This window comes from Gekko japonicus, unplaced genomic scaffold (assembly GCF_001447785.1).
Source record: "Gekko japonicus isolate JY-2015 unplaced genomic scaffold, Gekko_japonicus_V1.1 scaffold958, whole genome shotgun sequence".
Classification (NCBI taxonomy): Eukaryota; Metazoa; Chordata; class Lepidosauria; order Squamata; family Gekkonidae; genus Gekko; species Gekko japonicus.
Window position 1 is genome coordinate 541,205 of NW_015169806.1, and position 16,194 is coordinate 557,398.

A 16,194-nucleotide genomic window follows, 5' to 3' on the forward strand; every position below is an offset into this window, starting at 1 on the left:
AGAGAAACCTGGGAGAGTGCGTGGATAAAGATAATATAGAAAAGAAGATCAGAAAGAAGCAGGAATTGTTGGGTAGAATAAGATTTCCACTCCCCTGAGAGATCTCATGGGCCACATGCCTGGTATATAGCATATTTTCTTCCACATAAATAAAAATTGTCACCATGTTTTATAAAATACTCATAGATTGTTGCAAATGGTCAAGGAAAGAGATTGGTTGTTTGGGGACATTTCTGCCTCTGTGAAAAACAAAATGTCATTCAAAGGTTGTTCACTAAGAGATCATTTAGAGTTTGCAAGATTGTCTCCATACTAATCCAAATCTGAAGAAGAGGAAGCAGAACTCTCTAAGAGGATAATATGATATGCTGTACTTTGGCCCCGTTCACACGGAGCATTAGCCGCTCTAAAGAGACGGATGATAGGCAGATTTTCCGGGCGCAATCACACCGCAACATCTGGGAAGTGTAGTGCTCCCGTGGCTAACCTGTGGCTTCCGCCTAAGATGTGCTTTAAAAAACTAATACCTCCAAGGTACTAGTCAACGTTTGCCACGGGCTGCCTCCAGACACCCGTGGTGTGATTGCGCCAGCGTGCGGCATTCCCCTCCGGTCCCTCATTTACCCGCCGGCACCAAGGGAAGGCCCTGTGGTGTGCCACTGGCGCATCTGATCGCTTAATCGCGGATCAAACTGCGCCGGGGCAATTAGCCACGCCTCCCCCCCGCGATATCTGGCCCGTGTGACCGGGGCCTTTATACAATATTCCTTCAAGCTCATTGTGCTACTTGCACTTATTCCTACTCCATAGTTCCCATTCTTCAATGTCCTCTAGGGGCAGAACCTGGTATTCATCTTGTCAAGGCTAAATTGGGGCCATGATCCTGAAAAAGGATTATGTCTACTGGAACCATGGTCTGGCCTAAGAGCTGATGCATTTGGTAGAGGCTTGGCACTGTGTCTCCATTTGGCTTCTTCTGTATGGGTCTTCTGTCTCTGCTGCCTCCCACCCAGGTGCAGGAGAACTGCTTCAGGAACATCAGCTGGGTCTCACAGTGGCAAGGTCTCAACTACAGGCTCTTGGCATATGGCCTCATGAGCTTGGGGGTTCCAGGGCTTTCAGTGGCAAGGTATTGACAGCAGGCTTTTAGGGCATGGCCTCAGGAGCCACAGTCTCTGGATCTGAAAGAAAACCCTGTAGTTTTCATCTTGCAGGTGTTGCTAATTGGTTCTCTCTGCCTATATAGTGCTTATCATCTTTAAGGCCAGAACTGGAAGTGTGGTAATTAGCTTTTCATGAGAACCTACAGCCCACAGGATGGGAACGGGGAATCAGGAGTGATGAGGTAATTTTCTAGAGGGTGCCAGCAAGAAAGTGTCCTGATTGGGTATCCTTATCATCTGATGCTGCTTGGCCAAAAAATTATAATTGAGCTAAGAGCCTGGAGAAGGGGCTAACTTGGATTCTGATGGACTAAAGGCCTGGACTATGAGATGTTCATATTGCAATAGACAGCAGTGTAGAGAACACACAAGCTGTGGCCTTTGACTCATGAATTTAAGGTTTGTTCCATCTAACACAGGTCTTTAAAACATGTTAGATAGTTAAGCTAGTTTTCTTGTTTTCTTGCTGCTTGATTTCAGAGAGTTGTGTTGCCTGTGGATTAAATATTTGTTCTGAAAGATATCTCAAAGTTATTAAATAAAACTTTATATAATTTTTTAAAGGTTTGGTTACTTGTGTACATCAGCCCTGGATACCCACAGGGTTCAGCATTGGACTCCTTGACATGGTGGCAGCTTGAGGGAATCAGGGCCTTTGTGCACAGGTAAATTGAAAGGCCACACACTCTCTGGGTCTGCAGTGTTTATTATTTTAGTGGATCAGGATGGATAAGTCAGGCCAGATGGCAGCAGCACAGTTACTGGGTGCCTCGAACAGTATGGCAGAGATAGAGTTTACCCTGGGTCAAGAATCAGACATACAGGTGGGCACCAAGAAGCATGGAAGTGCCTGAGAGGAAAGACTCTAGCCTGCAAACCTTTGTTACATGAGGAGGAAGAAGGTGAAGAGCTAGAGGTATGCTTGGAAGATTTATTGGTCTTTGAGGATGGTTGAAATTCTTCAGCCTCCAGACATCCAGAGGCCAGCATCCAGGCCGTAGAGAGCAGGGTTTTTATGGATTTACAAACACAACAGATGAATTTACTGCTTCTTGACTGTGGCTGGGATTGGGAGAAGAAGTTCTCTGTGTTTCAGGATGGAATGGATCCCATATTATATTTCTCGTCCTTTGAATCTGCATATTTCATCTTTGGGGTGCCACCTCAGGAATATCTGGGGATCCTTCATGCCCATGTAAGCAAGCAGCCTGGGGTTCTGTTGAGGAACTGCAGCCAGGAGTCTGAGAGAGGCGAGAACTTTGTGCAGCAGACCAGTACAAGAGGCGGTGGTGCAGCAGGAGGAAATCAGCAAGGAGACCCACAAGGCCTAGTCAGGGTTTTTATGGATGTACAAACACAACAGATGAATTTACTGCTTCTTGACTGTGGCTGGGATTGGGAGAAGAAGTTCTCTGTGTTTCAGGATGGAATGGATCCCATATTATATTTCTCGTCCTTTGAATCTGCATATTTCATCTTTGGGGTGCCACCTCAGGAATATCTGGGGATCCTTCATGCCCATGGCTGTGGGGAACTGAGTGACCTGATGGGGGAATTGCCTGCCAGTGCTAGGGACTATCAGCAGTTCAAAAGGCTTGTTAGACCGCGTTTTGGCTTGTCAGAGGACCAGCTGAAACTGTGTTTCCGAAAGGCAAGCCCTAAGCTCAAGGAGACCTATGTTGCATGTATGTTATGTCTAACAAGGTTTCTCAACTCATGGGTGGAAGCTGCTCAGGCTGACACACATTCTCGGCTGCAAGATACTTTGATTTGGGAACAGTTTTTTCAGGTCTTGCTGTATGACATTGCTGCCATGATTCAAGCTCGTAACTGTGCCTCCTTAGGCAATATGGCATAATTTGCTGACTGGCTTGCAGCTCAATCCCGGGGATGACCAGAAAGGGCTGAAGTAATGGAAGCTGGCTGCAGAGAGAAAGGAAGGACTGTGACCCAGAGGTTTGGAAGTGAGCAGTCGAGCAAGCTTTCTCAGTTGCTCTGGCAAGAAGAGTTCTGTATACTCCTGAAACAACAAACCAGAGGCAACCTCCACACCCAAGATGGAATGTTATCACTGCCATGAGAAGGGACACTTCAGGTGTGACTGTCCAAAATTGGTACCAAAGGAGAAGAGAGGCAGCCCTCCCCAAGTGAGGTACATGACAGAGGAAATTCGGGAGAGCTGGGAGTCGGGAAGAAGAGGCCCAGGATGCTGAGATACCTCTGGTTGCCGTAATGAAGAAAAACTAGACAGTTTAAAGTGCAATGGCTCCAGGCAGAGCAGATCTAGCATCGGAAGGCAGAGCTAGAGGCAAGAGAGCGAGAAAGAGAGAGCTGAAGTGTCCTTGGAGGGTGAGGTGTCTGGGGGCTGGATGACTAAAGTGTCACCTTACAAGCTGGTGGCCCTCCCATCTCAGAACAAATGGCTTGCTCAACTACGTAATGATGTTGTCATTGTTCGTGGTGACAGAGTGTTTTGGGGGTTTACTGATACAGGCAGTACAGGCAGTGACTCCAGGTTGATCCCCAGAAGTATGCTGAAGGAGCCTATAGAATGGGCTGGAAAAAGTTTCCATTCACACCTGTGACTCTCAGATTTTCAATTGACCTATGGCCCTTGTGTAGGTGTGCTTCAGAGACAGGAGGAAATACTCACAGTATTGATTCAGTCAAATGGGGACAGTGAATTCCTGATTGGGGGAGACCTGCTGTATTAACATGCCATTTTGCAAGAGACGAAGCCATCAGTTCAGCAAAAGGTGATGATTTGCAGCCAGGCGAAAGGAATGACAAAGGCAGCCCTTGCAGAGGAGCCAGTGGTAGCATAGCCTTACTGAGTGAAGAGGGGAAAAAGCTGGAGATGGATTTTACAGAAGAGTTACTGACAGTTTCCTGGGCTGGGGCACGGGAGGCAGCTGACAGCCCCATTGGGGGAAGAAGAATGGAAGAAGAGTTGGTTTTATATCCTGCTCTTCACTACCTGAAGTAGTCTTGGAGCAGCTTACAATCGCCTTCCCTTCCTCTCCCTTCCTCTCACCAGTGAGGCAGGTGGGGCTGAGAGAGTTCTGAGAGGACTGTGACTGACCCAAGGTCACCCAGCTGGCTTCATGTGGAGGAGTGGGGAATCAAACCTGATTCTCCAGAATAGAGTCCACCACTCTTAACCACTACACCAAGCTGGCTCTCTGAAGGAAGAACTTGATTTCAGAGTTTTGTGTTGCTTGTAGAGTAAATATTTGTTCTGAAATATATTAAATAAAACTTTATATAAGTTTTTAAAAAGTTTGGTCACTTGTGTACATCAGCCCTGGGAACTCAAGGGGTTCAGCCTTGGACTCCTTGACAGCTGGGGTCTTGACAGTGGTACTCAAAAGAGTAAAAGGTGGCTTCCCAGCCACTGAGTGAATATCGTTGACATAACAGGATTCTGAGCAGATGTTTTTAGACCTTTATTGCACCCAGAACGCATAAAGAGACCATGGGTTGGACTGTGATCATGACCTAGAACCTCAGAGAGCTGTAAATGAATCTTAGAGCTGTGGGCCAAGCACTCTGTAGAAATTTCAGTAGTTGCTTCACTGACTAATCCCATGCTTCATCATAACTGGCTGGCGTTATCTTCATGTCATCATTGTTGTGGGCTTATTTGCTTACTTCTGCAAAAGGAACTTGCCAGCTTTGATTTATAAAAATGGTATCTAGATAGCAGTAGAAATAAAATGCACAGTGTACTAATATTCAGATAGATTGTACTGGTTTAGCCATTGGCCATAAGAGCAGCAGCAACAAAAACAGTAGCCCCCCAAAAAACACAAATATACATCAGACAGATGGTACAAAATCTATACAATCAGCCAAATGGTACAATACAATAGCTATAGGAAATATGATTGATCCAAAGAGCCATCCAAGACCTGTTCATCCATGAAAAAGCACAAAAATAGCTGCTTTTGAACAAATTTGGGGAGTGCATTAGCAAATTAAAAAACAAACAAACCTGAGTGATGAACATGTTTTCCTGAGGGTTATTTTCACCCTTCTTTATAATCCTCTTGCCTGTGCTGGTGTTTGAACATAGGTGCCAGAGAGTAATCTTGGCTGAGGTTAAAAGTGATAGCAGTTGCTGAAACTATTAATATTATTTTTGAATTTTCCAGCTGTCACTGATGCTCTCTTGCTTTGAGAAAACCAATGACAGCCTGAGTGCCAGGTCTTACTGGGGAATCTGGCACCATTCAGCTTCCCCTCAGTCTCTCCTGTCTCCTCCCTTGACTCCAAAAGATCTCTTCATTTCCCGTCTTCTCCTGTAAGGGGGTGATGAGCAAGAGTGAAAAACTGTGTTGTTTGTACTTGATCCAGATTATATTTCAAAATGTTCTGCTTCCAGTTATAAGTGTGTGTGTGTGTGTGTGTGTGTGTGTGTGCATGCAGTGCTTTGTACATGTATTAATACTTAACACAAGATAACATAACTTATTGTTCAGGACTTTCTCTGCCAGAGTTTAGAAGACTGTTTACATTTTGTATCCTTCTTGTATTGGTGAAGATTAAAAAGATGATTCAGAAACAACCTGAGAAATGTAACATTCGTTTTTATCCAGCCATGAACTGCAAGTAGATTATAGATCTTTCATTTTGTGCTCAGTTAGATCTCCACCTAAAAAGTAAAAGGAAAGGAGAGATACTCTTGTGCACAACTAATATTTTCTTTACTGTGTAATCCAATTTGCCAAGAAATCATACTCCTGAACTATTAAAACTCAACCCTGGTGGTCTTTTCATCGTTATTGCTTTCTCTAACAAAATCAAAGTGGTCTTTGGAAGTCTGCTGTCTGAGGCTATGTAATTGAAAACCATGCCCTGATACTGGAAAGGTTAATTAATGCAGCTTAGATATGAATGAACCAAAGTAATAAGAGGCAGAGTGGGATGACTGCCAGGCTGAAATATGAGTGATAACTTTCCTTTGCTCTAATAAAATAGCAACCTTTTACAATGGGGCTTTGGGCTTCCACATGGCATTCAGAGGAGCTATTTAAAGAAAGAAAGAAAGAAATGCTGAACATGATATAATCATTATGTTCTAGCCAGGTCCATAATTGGGAATATGCTGTTACCTTAGTCAACAATAGCATTAACCTTGGTTCCAGACAAATGTGCATCTTTACTGAGTATGTATCTTCTGTTGTGGTTGCCTTTTGTAAGCAGCTGGATTTATTAAAGAAATATAATAACCAAGCCACAAAATGAAACAAGCCTGTTGCTTCTGAAAATAGAACTCCCTTTTATTCCTGTTCCTAATAACATGCTGCTCCCAAGTCAACATAATTTAATAAAATGCTTTCTCATTCACCAACCCTTTTCACATGGTTCATGCGGTTCTGAAGCCAGGAAAACAGGGGATTACCTTGCACGATATGCTTAGATACATATTGTAAATCTGCTTCACATTAATAAAGATGTATCTGTATTGAAAGCCTAAAGGTAAATGGCAATGTAATTAGCTCTGCTGCTTAATTTTACACCATGCCCTCATAATAGTTTTCCAGTAAACATAAGCTACGTCCACATGGAGACAGTTTTCTGTGTGGCTCTGCTGAGAATGCAGAGGATTTCACAGTGGCAACAGTACACTCACACAGCTGTTTTCTCTGGCTCAGCCTCCCATGGCCACTAATTATCCCCCTCCCCCTGGAAGGCTTTGTTTTTTAAAAAAAAATAATAATCAGGAATTATTATCCTGCTATAGAGTTGCCAACCTTGGTGGTGGCTGGGATTACAACTGGTCTCCTGGTGACAGAGACCAGTTCACCTTGAGAAGACGGTGGCTTTGGAAGGTGGGCTCTATGACATTATACCTCATTGAAGCTCCTCCCCTAACCCTACCCTCCTCAGGCTCCACCTCCAAAATCTCTAGGTATTTCCCAACCCAGAGCTGGCAACCCTATAGCACAGTAGCAACATTATAATAATCCGTTGCCATGATCTGTTAGTTACCAGCTTTCATTTTTAAAGGCATGCGTATTTCCTCTTATCACTCTGCAATGAAAGGGGCTACAAATGAAAGCTGGAAATGAGTAGCCCGCTTGCGGGGAGGGCGGGGTATAAATGAAATAAATAAAATTTTAAAAATACAGAAAATGCAAAGGTACTGAATTTCCCCACTGTTCTCTGTTTAATTAGGATCACTGCTACTACCATGGTCACGTGCAAGGTTATGCTGAGTCTGCAGTCAGTCTGAGTACATGTTCTGGACTCAGGTAAGTAGGACCATTAGAAATAATGATGGTGTGACTGTAGCTCATTTATAAAATGCTCTGGTCATGAGACTCTTGCTTGATCAGCTATTAAAGGCAGCAGTGCTGAGTTGGCTACTCTTAGCTAGGTAGCCACACCTCAAAATAAGAAGAGTCTCCTATAAATCAAAAACTTTAAAAACAGTTTCATTTGGGCATCTCAAGGCTTCTCTGTGCTTGCTTTGTTTTATCTGTCCTGTCCTGTAGTTGGCCTGAGGAGCCCATGTGGACAGATGACCACACATCTCATGTGATATTTATTCCACTCTCAAGTTCTTTGCCCAGTGAGGTAGATATGTGAGATGTTAAAGCATTACAGGCTATGATCATTGATGAATGTTCATTTGCATCAATTAAAGAGTATCTGTACTTTAGAAGTAGGTTTGATTTGAGTAATTGTTGTTTTTTTTGCATAGAGCTATCATTCCATAAGATTCTAGGCAACAGATAGAGCTTGTCAGGTTGGTGTTGGAAATAAAGTTGGGTTCTAGTAAAAGGGCTGACATTGAGAGTTAAAATAAGTGGAAGATGGTCACTGATTATATAATCGCCAACAGTGAGATCTAAAACATGAGATTCCAATGAAGGGGAAAAGATTCCAATGAAGGGTAAAGATATTTATTAGCTTTTAGTACCTGCTCTGACCTCTTCAGGAACCCTCATGTTGTGTCTGCCATGTCAAACTCTTTGATCCATTAACAATATTAGCTAAAAATGAAACCATTACTTCTGTAGTATCCTTTTGTTTACCAAATATTGGAAACATACAACATGAGTACTATTATCTGTATTTGGGGGAGGGAAAAAAAGAAAAAACAACCCCAGAAAGAGAGGCGAGAAGAAAGAAGATGAAGTAGTTGAATCAAAAGACATGCCTTCCTGCCAAATGGTATCACAGAAAGGCACTCCATGGTGGCTGTATCTTGATAACTTCCTGTTTTGATCTTCCTGTGAAAGTGGCTTTTTGGGTATAGTATTTTTAAAAGCCAGACCTGGAGCAGAAGCAAAGGCAAGTGTCATTAGGCCGAGTACAACTCCTGATAATTGAGGCAGGTACTATGATGGCACTGTGGAAGTGCAAATATTTCCACAGTGAACAATGTGACTCTACACATTAAGCTGTTTGTTAACAGAGGGAAACTTGGTTGGTTAAGGAACTGAACTGAATTAGGTACATTTAGTAATTTTTCAGTCATTTGTAAAAAGCACAACAAAGCAAGACAGGACATCTGTGCCATGGACATGCATTTATACCACAGACAGATGTGAAGGTTGCAGTGTCCTCACAAAGTCACTCCAGATTATCTTCCTGTAATTTTCTATACATCCACAATGCATGCTTCTTTTATATATATAAAGCAGTGTTTTCACCGAGTTTTAATGTTTTTCAGCTGTTTTCTGAGAATCTGTGGCAACCTTGTGATGTTGTCATGCAACATGATAACAAAATTGGGGTCCCAGCCTAATATATTCAGCATGCTCTGTGACAGATAGCATGAGTTTTCCTAGATTACCCGGGCAAGGTGCTTGAGCCTTGCCATAAAGGAACAATATTTAATTCTGTCTCCAGTCTGCTTCAAATCCTTGTCTTGGCAAGTGAGACTGACCATAGTGAGAGTCCATATGTGATGGTGCCTTTCAGATAACAGTGTGTGTTGCTTTAGACCTCTAAACTCATTTCACAGTTTGATAGCGATATATAGTAAAAGACCTGCAGTCATGATCAGGGTATAACCTGAACCTGAACTAAGAGCATATGATTGCAAAGCTTTTCTCCTGCAAAAAATAGATGTCATGAACCATGCAACCTCTTCCTCAAGGTACAATGAAACAGTGAACTGTCTAAAAGAGTTATACAGGCCTCATCAGCAGCATACCTTCATTTCCCCATGTATGGGAGTTTGAAAAAAAAATTACACATGAGATATGAGTAATATTCCTGAAAAACAATTTTGCTAAGATGTTTTAGTCCTACTGTGCCTCTCTTTCCAGTTTTTGTGGAAGGATTTCAGCCATGTAGCTTATCATAAGAGAAAATATTTTCTGTAAGAATGACATTACTGAACTCAGTTTCAGCCATGTAGCTCATCATAAGAGAAAATATGAAAGTTTTCTGTAAGAATGACATTACTGAACTCACTCTCAAAGCTTCTGCTTACTGCGTACTGACTACTGGATGGCAGAAGCCATAAAAATGTTGCTACATATTTAAGCAGCCGCAACATGGGCTTGTGTTTTGTGAATGGCACTTCTTTCTTAACCCAGGTGGTATCAGGTTGACTGCACCACTAGATAACATAATGGGGCTCCTACCCCGAGGACAGGAAAAAACCCATCAGAAGTGTGGGTTAGAATGAAAGAATGCCAGTATCATTACATAAGCTTTGTTCACTTTCCCCTTAGATTTGGGGGCACATGGTGGAGTTGGGACCAGTTTTTCTATACTAGAAAGCAAACCTTTATTTGGAACCCCTTCAGTGTGTGAATGTGGGAGGAAGTGGAAGCCTTATATGTTGTTGTTGTTGTTGTTGCTGAACTCAATGAAGAGGAATAGAAGTAAGAGAATAGGGGGACAGAAACTGCAAAAACAAGAAACTTGGCAGAAAAAACTGAGACTGTCTGTGTAAAGAGCTTCCCCCCACTGCCTTAGTCTACAGGGAAGGAGGGATTGCCCCCTATCCTACTGGTCCTGGGGGAGGACCTTCTATTGCTCCCCACAAGGGCTTCTCCAAGACTTCAGAACTGAGAGGGAAGGGGAATTGCCAGCCCCTGGTTCCTTCACCTACAGACATCTCCTGCACAGCCTGAAACACTCTGTCTATTCTTCCTCGGCCTGGTCTTTTGGCCTCCCTTTTGTCCACCTTCCTATTAGCCTATGCTCAGCCTGTGGGTGGCCCTAGCTTCACCTTCAGCCAGTGGGCCTCACCTGTGCTGGGCCACTCCCTCAAGTTAAATTGGGCTGGATATGGCTTTGCCTGGTTTTCCTTCAGTCCTCCCTCTTGGGGGATTGTGTTGTAGCTTCCCCCTTGCCTAAGGTCGTCAGCTCCAGGATGGGAAATTCCTGGAGATTTGGGGGTAGACCCTGGGCAGGATTTGGTTTGGGGAGGGGAAGGACCTCAATAGGGTATAATGCCATCGAATCCATCCTTTGAAGTTTGGTGATCAGTTATAATTCCAAGATCTCTCCAGACTCCACCTGAAGACTGGCAACCCTATCCTTATTTGTTACATCCCCCCCCCCGCTCGTTGGTGTTACTTCCTCCACCAACATGCCCCTATGGCCTAGGCTGCACCCTCCAGGACAGTGGGGACAACAGCAGCATCCCACACCCCTGTGAAGATGACAGTCGTGTCTGGCAAGCTGATGAGTTTGGGACTGGGACAAAAAAACATTGTAGTGTGGATAGAGAAAGAGACAAAGAAAAAGTAAGGGAGGGAGGGAGGTTCAGAGATGCTTGTGGTAGTGCAGAAGGAAGAGAGAGAAGATTCTGAAGTAGAGAGAGAAAACAGAGGAGTAGCAGGCTTGAAAGAGACATGATGTAGAAGATTTGTGATTAGGATTCCCCACTTATATTTAATAAGCTAATTAACCAAGTGCCTTCGGTAGAGACTGAGAAAGTGGCTGTGAGTGAAGGAGCGTCTAACCCTTTCCTTCCATGCCATTTCCTTGATGAAAATCAGCCTCTTCCCTGCTCTCAAAGATATAGTTAGCTCTATTTGTGGGGGGAAGATGGATATGGTTCTTCTGCCAGCTCTGCTTCCCTGATGTTTAAAGCAGCCATGTGAGTTTGCTGATTAGTTTTTTTAAAAGGAAATGAGCTGTTAATTTCTTGTTTTGTGCCTGCAAGATGAGCTTCAGAAAAGAAGGAGCAACTGAAAGATGAGTGGTGGGAGCTGACCTATAGTAGTATAAAAATGCCATGAGGTACAAGAGAAAAGAAAAAAGCTTAACAGTAAAGTTCAAAGAGATGAGTAGTGGTGCATTGAGAGATGAGAAAGTACACTTTACGGTACAGAGAAAAAAAGAGAGATAACAGGAATGGATTAGAAAAAAATACATTTTTAAGATTAAATAGAACAAGGGGTGGACCCGCGATACTCGCGGGGGGGGGGAGGCAGAGCTCCAAACTGAGCTCCAAACTCAGGAAGCGGAGGAGGAAGCAGCAGGAGGAGGTAAGTCCCCCCCATCCTGCTGGTTCCTCCCCCGTATCCTCCACCCCCCCGCTCGATCTCCCCCCTCTGGCATTCCCCCCCTCTGGCCTTCCCCCCCAGCGGCTCTCTCTCCCTCCCCCCGGCTCCAAAGCGAGGCCCCCCCCTCCCGGCTCACCGCTCGCCTTGCTGCTCGAAGTGGCGGCAGCAGCGTTCACAGAGCATTCCCTGCACATGCGCAGGGGACGCTCTGTCAGTTTCGGGGGGATTTAAACATCCCCCCGATATTTTTCCCGGGGTTTCAGATTTTTGTGCACACCCACGTGTGCCCAAAAATCTCTCCCCCCCAGGTGCCCCTGATGTGCGGATTTAAGTATCCGCACACCAGGGGGTGACTTGAGAATTAGATATATAGATAAAGTAACCCTCAAGGTAGTCTAAAAAATATAAAAATTGCCTTCAGAGTGTTTTGTGCACCTGCATTGGATTCACAAATCTACATGGTGTATGATTAAGCTTTCAGAGGAATTCTTCTCCTTGATTAAGAGTGGGATTCTATTTGGTCCAGGAAGTGTCAAACTAGAGACAAGCCACCTTGGGGACTTGGCATTATGGAGTACAAATTAAATTTTTTTAAAAAAAACCCTGTCAAGAAAGGTAGACCTTTGCTAAATACCACATTTTCTTTACTGGTTCTACTTGAGTGCCTTGAACAGCAGCCTGCAATGTAGAAAGCAAGTAGGTGAAATTCTTCCTGGAATGGTGGTATAAAACTTCAGCAATTAATAGTAGAATTCACTAGGTAGATATTTCTTCTGAAATGTTTGCAGTGGCTACTGCTTTCCCAAATAAATCTTTCTTTAGTTTAATAGTCCTTCGGATTGTTCAGCTATCTACCTAAATAGAAGCCTTGCCTAGTCCTTGGCATGATAATTTTTAAAAAGGTTTTTATTGAAAATTTAACATCTGATACAGTGACAATAAACTGTCATAAACATATAGTAAATAGTCAAGTATCAATAAATTAACATGGTAAAACAGCTGTAACACAATTCTGATCAAAAAGGTCTTTGTTTTGAGCAATAAAATTTAAAACAGAGTAACAAAAATTATAATAATCAAGAGAGGCAGAGTAAGAGTCTTTATTTGAGGTTTGTATCAGTATCCTTTCCATTGTGAGATACATTTGATATACTTCTTATTTATTTATTTATTTATTTATTTGTTTAATTTGTATTCCGCCCTCCCTACCCAGGCAGCCTCAGGGCAGCTTACGGAATACACACACACACACACCCTACAAATTATAGAACAGAGAAAAAGGAGTACCCTTGTAGTGAAAAAAGGAATACAGTGATGGGCTTCATTAGATAATCTATGGCCCCGGTCACACGGGAGGATTTGCCACGGGAGAGGGATGGATCGGGGGTGCATCAAGTGGGCGTGATCATACTGCAACATCTGGGAAGTGGAGCGCACCCGTCCCCGATCCGTCTTTTCCGGGCGAAACCGCACATCAAAAAGGTAGCACCAAAACAGTACTACCTACTAGTTGACGCGCATCACGGGCGGGCGTCTGATCACCAACACGCCCGTCTCCCCGCAGCATCCGAGGCTCTGTTAAACTGCGCATGCACGCGCATGCGCAACAGGCTCACCTCCTCTCCTGTCCGTGGTTTCCCCCCGGCATCTGATCATGCCGGGGAGCAACTGTGTGGTGTCTTGGGGGATCTGTCTGATCCCGCAGCTGCACTTCTCTTTTGTTGCAGCTCTAAAAAGTCGCACTTCAGCTGTGCCTTTCCCCCCTGGTGTGACTGGGGCCTATAAATCCTCTTTGTATCTAATATGTAACTTTATCATAACTAGAATTTTGACAGGGCCACATGGCACTTTCCATTTTCTGAGGATGGGACATTCTTTCATAACTGTTCACACATCCTCTCGTCTTTTCTCTCTGACCCTTCCTACCTATTTCCCAACCTCAGTCTTTCCAAATGTTTCCCTTTCATCATCTCACTATTGCAAAAACAATTTTAAGTGGCTAAAGGTCAGATTGTGTCTGTATCAATTCCTTAAAGGGTGACAACCAGAGTTGCCATACAGACAGCTTCATGTTCTGTGCACCATAACAAAATTGTGGGATCAACTATGTCAGAGTTGGTTGACATTTAACCAATAAGGAAGCTTTACAGTTATGAACTTCAATGCAGAGATGGTCTCCCACAAGAACCAAGGCCATCTCTGTGCCATAGCCAGTCCTGAAATCAGGTTGAAAAGGGTCACAGGCAGTGCTCCCTTTAAGCTGAGTTAGTGTGAGCTAGCTCACAGTTTTTTAGCCTCCAGCTCACAGATTTTTGTCTTAGCTCAGGAAGGATGGCTCCAGAGCAAACTAATTTATGCAGCAGCCAAACCACTCACTCACAACTTTAATGCCAGTAGCTCACAAAATAGAATATTTGTTCACAAGACTCCACAGCTTAGAGGGAACCTTGACAGGCAGATATACAGAGAACCCTGGCATTGCTATTTCACCACATGCTCAACAAGTCTCCCTACCAAGGAAGTGTGTGTGTCTGTGTGTGTGCATATAAGTGACAGTAGTGAGTCATGTGGCACATCATAGATCCCAAAGTGCTGATTCCGTCTCTCATAGAAACTCCTTGTATCTGTTCAGACAAACAGGACTGGAGCCACTTTACTCAACCTAATCTCTGTATAATCTAACAGAATAGAGCAACTGTTGAAAACTGCTGATAAATACAAAAGAACCAAAAGAGAGGGGTAACTCTTTTGGAGCTATAAACAGGGCTTATTCTACTACAGCAGGGGTGGCCAAACTGTGACTCAGGAGCCACATGCAGCTCTTTCACGCATATTACATAGCTCCCGGCAGGGCAGCTGGGGAAGCGAAAGGGAGGCATGCCTCCCGGATCGGTCTTCCCTTCCCCAGCCAGTGTTCCCCTTCCTGGGTAGGCTTGAGGCAGGAGGGAGCAGAGAAAGAGAGCAACTTTAGCTTGAAGTGTGTTCTCAAAGCCCCCCCATCCCCCGCCTACAAATAAATATCAGTATCAGTATCTATTTTTACCCCTTTTGTTTTTATTTTTGGCAGTCTCATTTAATGTTAATAAAAAGCAAATCAGCATACTTTTCAATTAAAAACATGTCTGTAATATTTGTTCATGTCATGCGGCTCTCAAACATCTGACGTTTATTCTATGTGGCTCTTACGTTAAGCAAGTTTGGACACCCCTGTACTACAGCAACTAAAGCTGCCTCCTTCACATAACCTAGGCTGAATGCAGATTTATATCTTTGGAGATCTTCAGTACAGAAATTCCTGCTTTACACTAATTAACCCTTCGGAATACTCTAACTGAAAAGAAGTTAAAAAACGTAATTTTGGGGCCTTAGTTTGCTTCAGAGGTTGTTTTTTTAAAAAAAACACCTAAATAGGCTAAGTTGAGCAAACATGAAAACATTCCTACAAACATTTTATCTACTGACTTATTAGAAAAAGCCACTCATATATAATTGTTGTGGAGCCCTTCGCTTTGCTCTGCTCCCCTCCCCATCTTCTGTGCAGGAAAGCTGTACATAAAGCTCTTGCTGATAACACAATTACAGCACCTTGACTTCCAAGTGCAGAACATATAATCGTATTAGTATTATCACTCTCATTGTAACTTCAGCCTTAGCTTCTGGAGAGCGGATACCAGCATAAGCAGTTATGCTGGATAAATATGACTTGCCATGTCAAAGGATTAACCTGCCTAGGACTCTCTGAAAGTGGGTGATACAAACATTCTCTAACAAATCTTCATCCTGTCAGTTGTGCTACTGTGTATTTGCTAGGATAAAATACATTAATTTTAACAGGACACATTTAAAATAAGAACACCACTGTGTTGTTATTTCCCCTACAAGGTTCTTTTTTTATTTAATTTTTTTATTCGTTTTAGAATCATAATTAACAACAATGAACATCAAAAGCATTAAACAAGCAACAACAAGAGATAAGGATCGTACAAGGTTCTTAGCTATCACCTTGAATATTCTGTCCTTTTGTAACTGTAGAAAAAACAGTAAAAAGATAAAGGTAAAGGTTCCCTTGCTCGAAAGCCAGTCGAATCCGTCTCATCTCCGTTTCAAAGCCGAAGAGCCAGCGCTGTCCGAAGATGTTTCCGTGGTCATGTGGCCGGCATGACTAAACACCAAGGCGCACGGAATGCTGTTACCTTCCCACCAAAGTGGTCCCTATTTATCTACTTGCAATTTCTTGCTTTCGAACTGCTAGGTTGGCAGGAGCTGGAACTAGAGACAGGAGCTCACCCTGTCTTGCGGCACCCGGGTCTTGAACCGCTGAACTACTGACCTTCCACAGCCTGCAGTTCAGCGTCTTAACCACTTGAGCCACCGCAGCTCCCATAGAAAAAACAGTACAGTTCTTTAAAGAAGTTAAAGTATAGTTAGAGTGTTTAAAAAACAAAACAGTGCTTGGAAACTGGGAAACAGGGCAAGAACGGATACTCAGAAACTCACCTGGGATTTTACAAGTACATCAAAGGTTATACACACACACACATATACAC

The 16,194-nt window shown here is 43.4% G+C and overlaps 1 protein-coding gene across 1 annotated transcript in view; it reads left to right on the plus strand.

Annotated features, from left to right (window-relative positions):
- ADAM12 (ADAM metallopeptidase domain 12) overlaps window positions 1-16,194 on the plus strand; it is a gene marked incomplete at its 3' end in the record, with an annotated part of 324,736 nt that overhangs the window by 168,294 nt on the left and 140,248 nt on the right. The window contains exon 5 of the mRNA XM_015417139.1: window positions 7,344-7,420. Coding sequence (XP_015272625.1) covers window positions 7,344-7,420 — 77 coding nt within the window. The remainder of the gene's footprint in view (window positions 1-7,343; window positions 7,421-16,194) is intronic.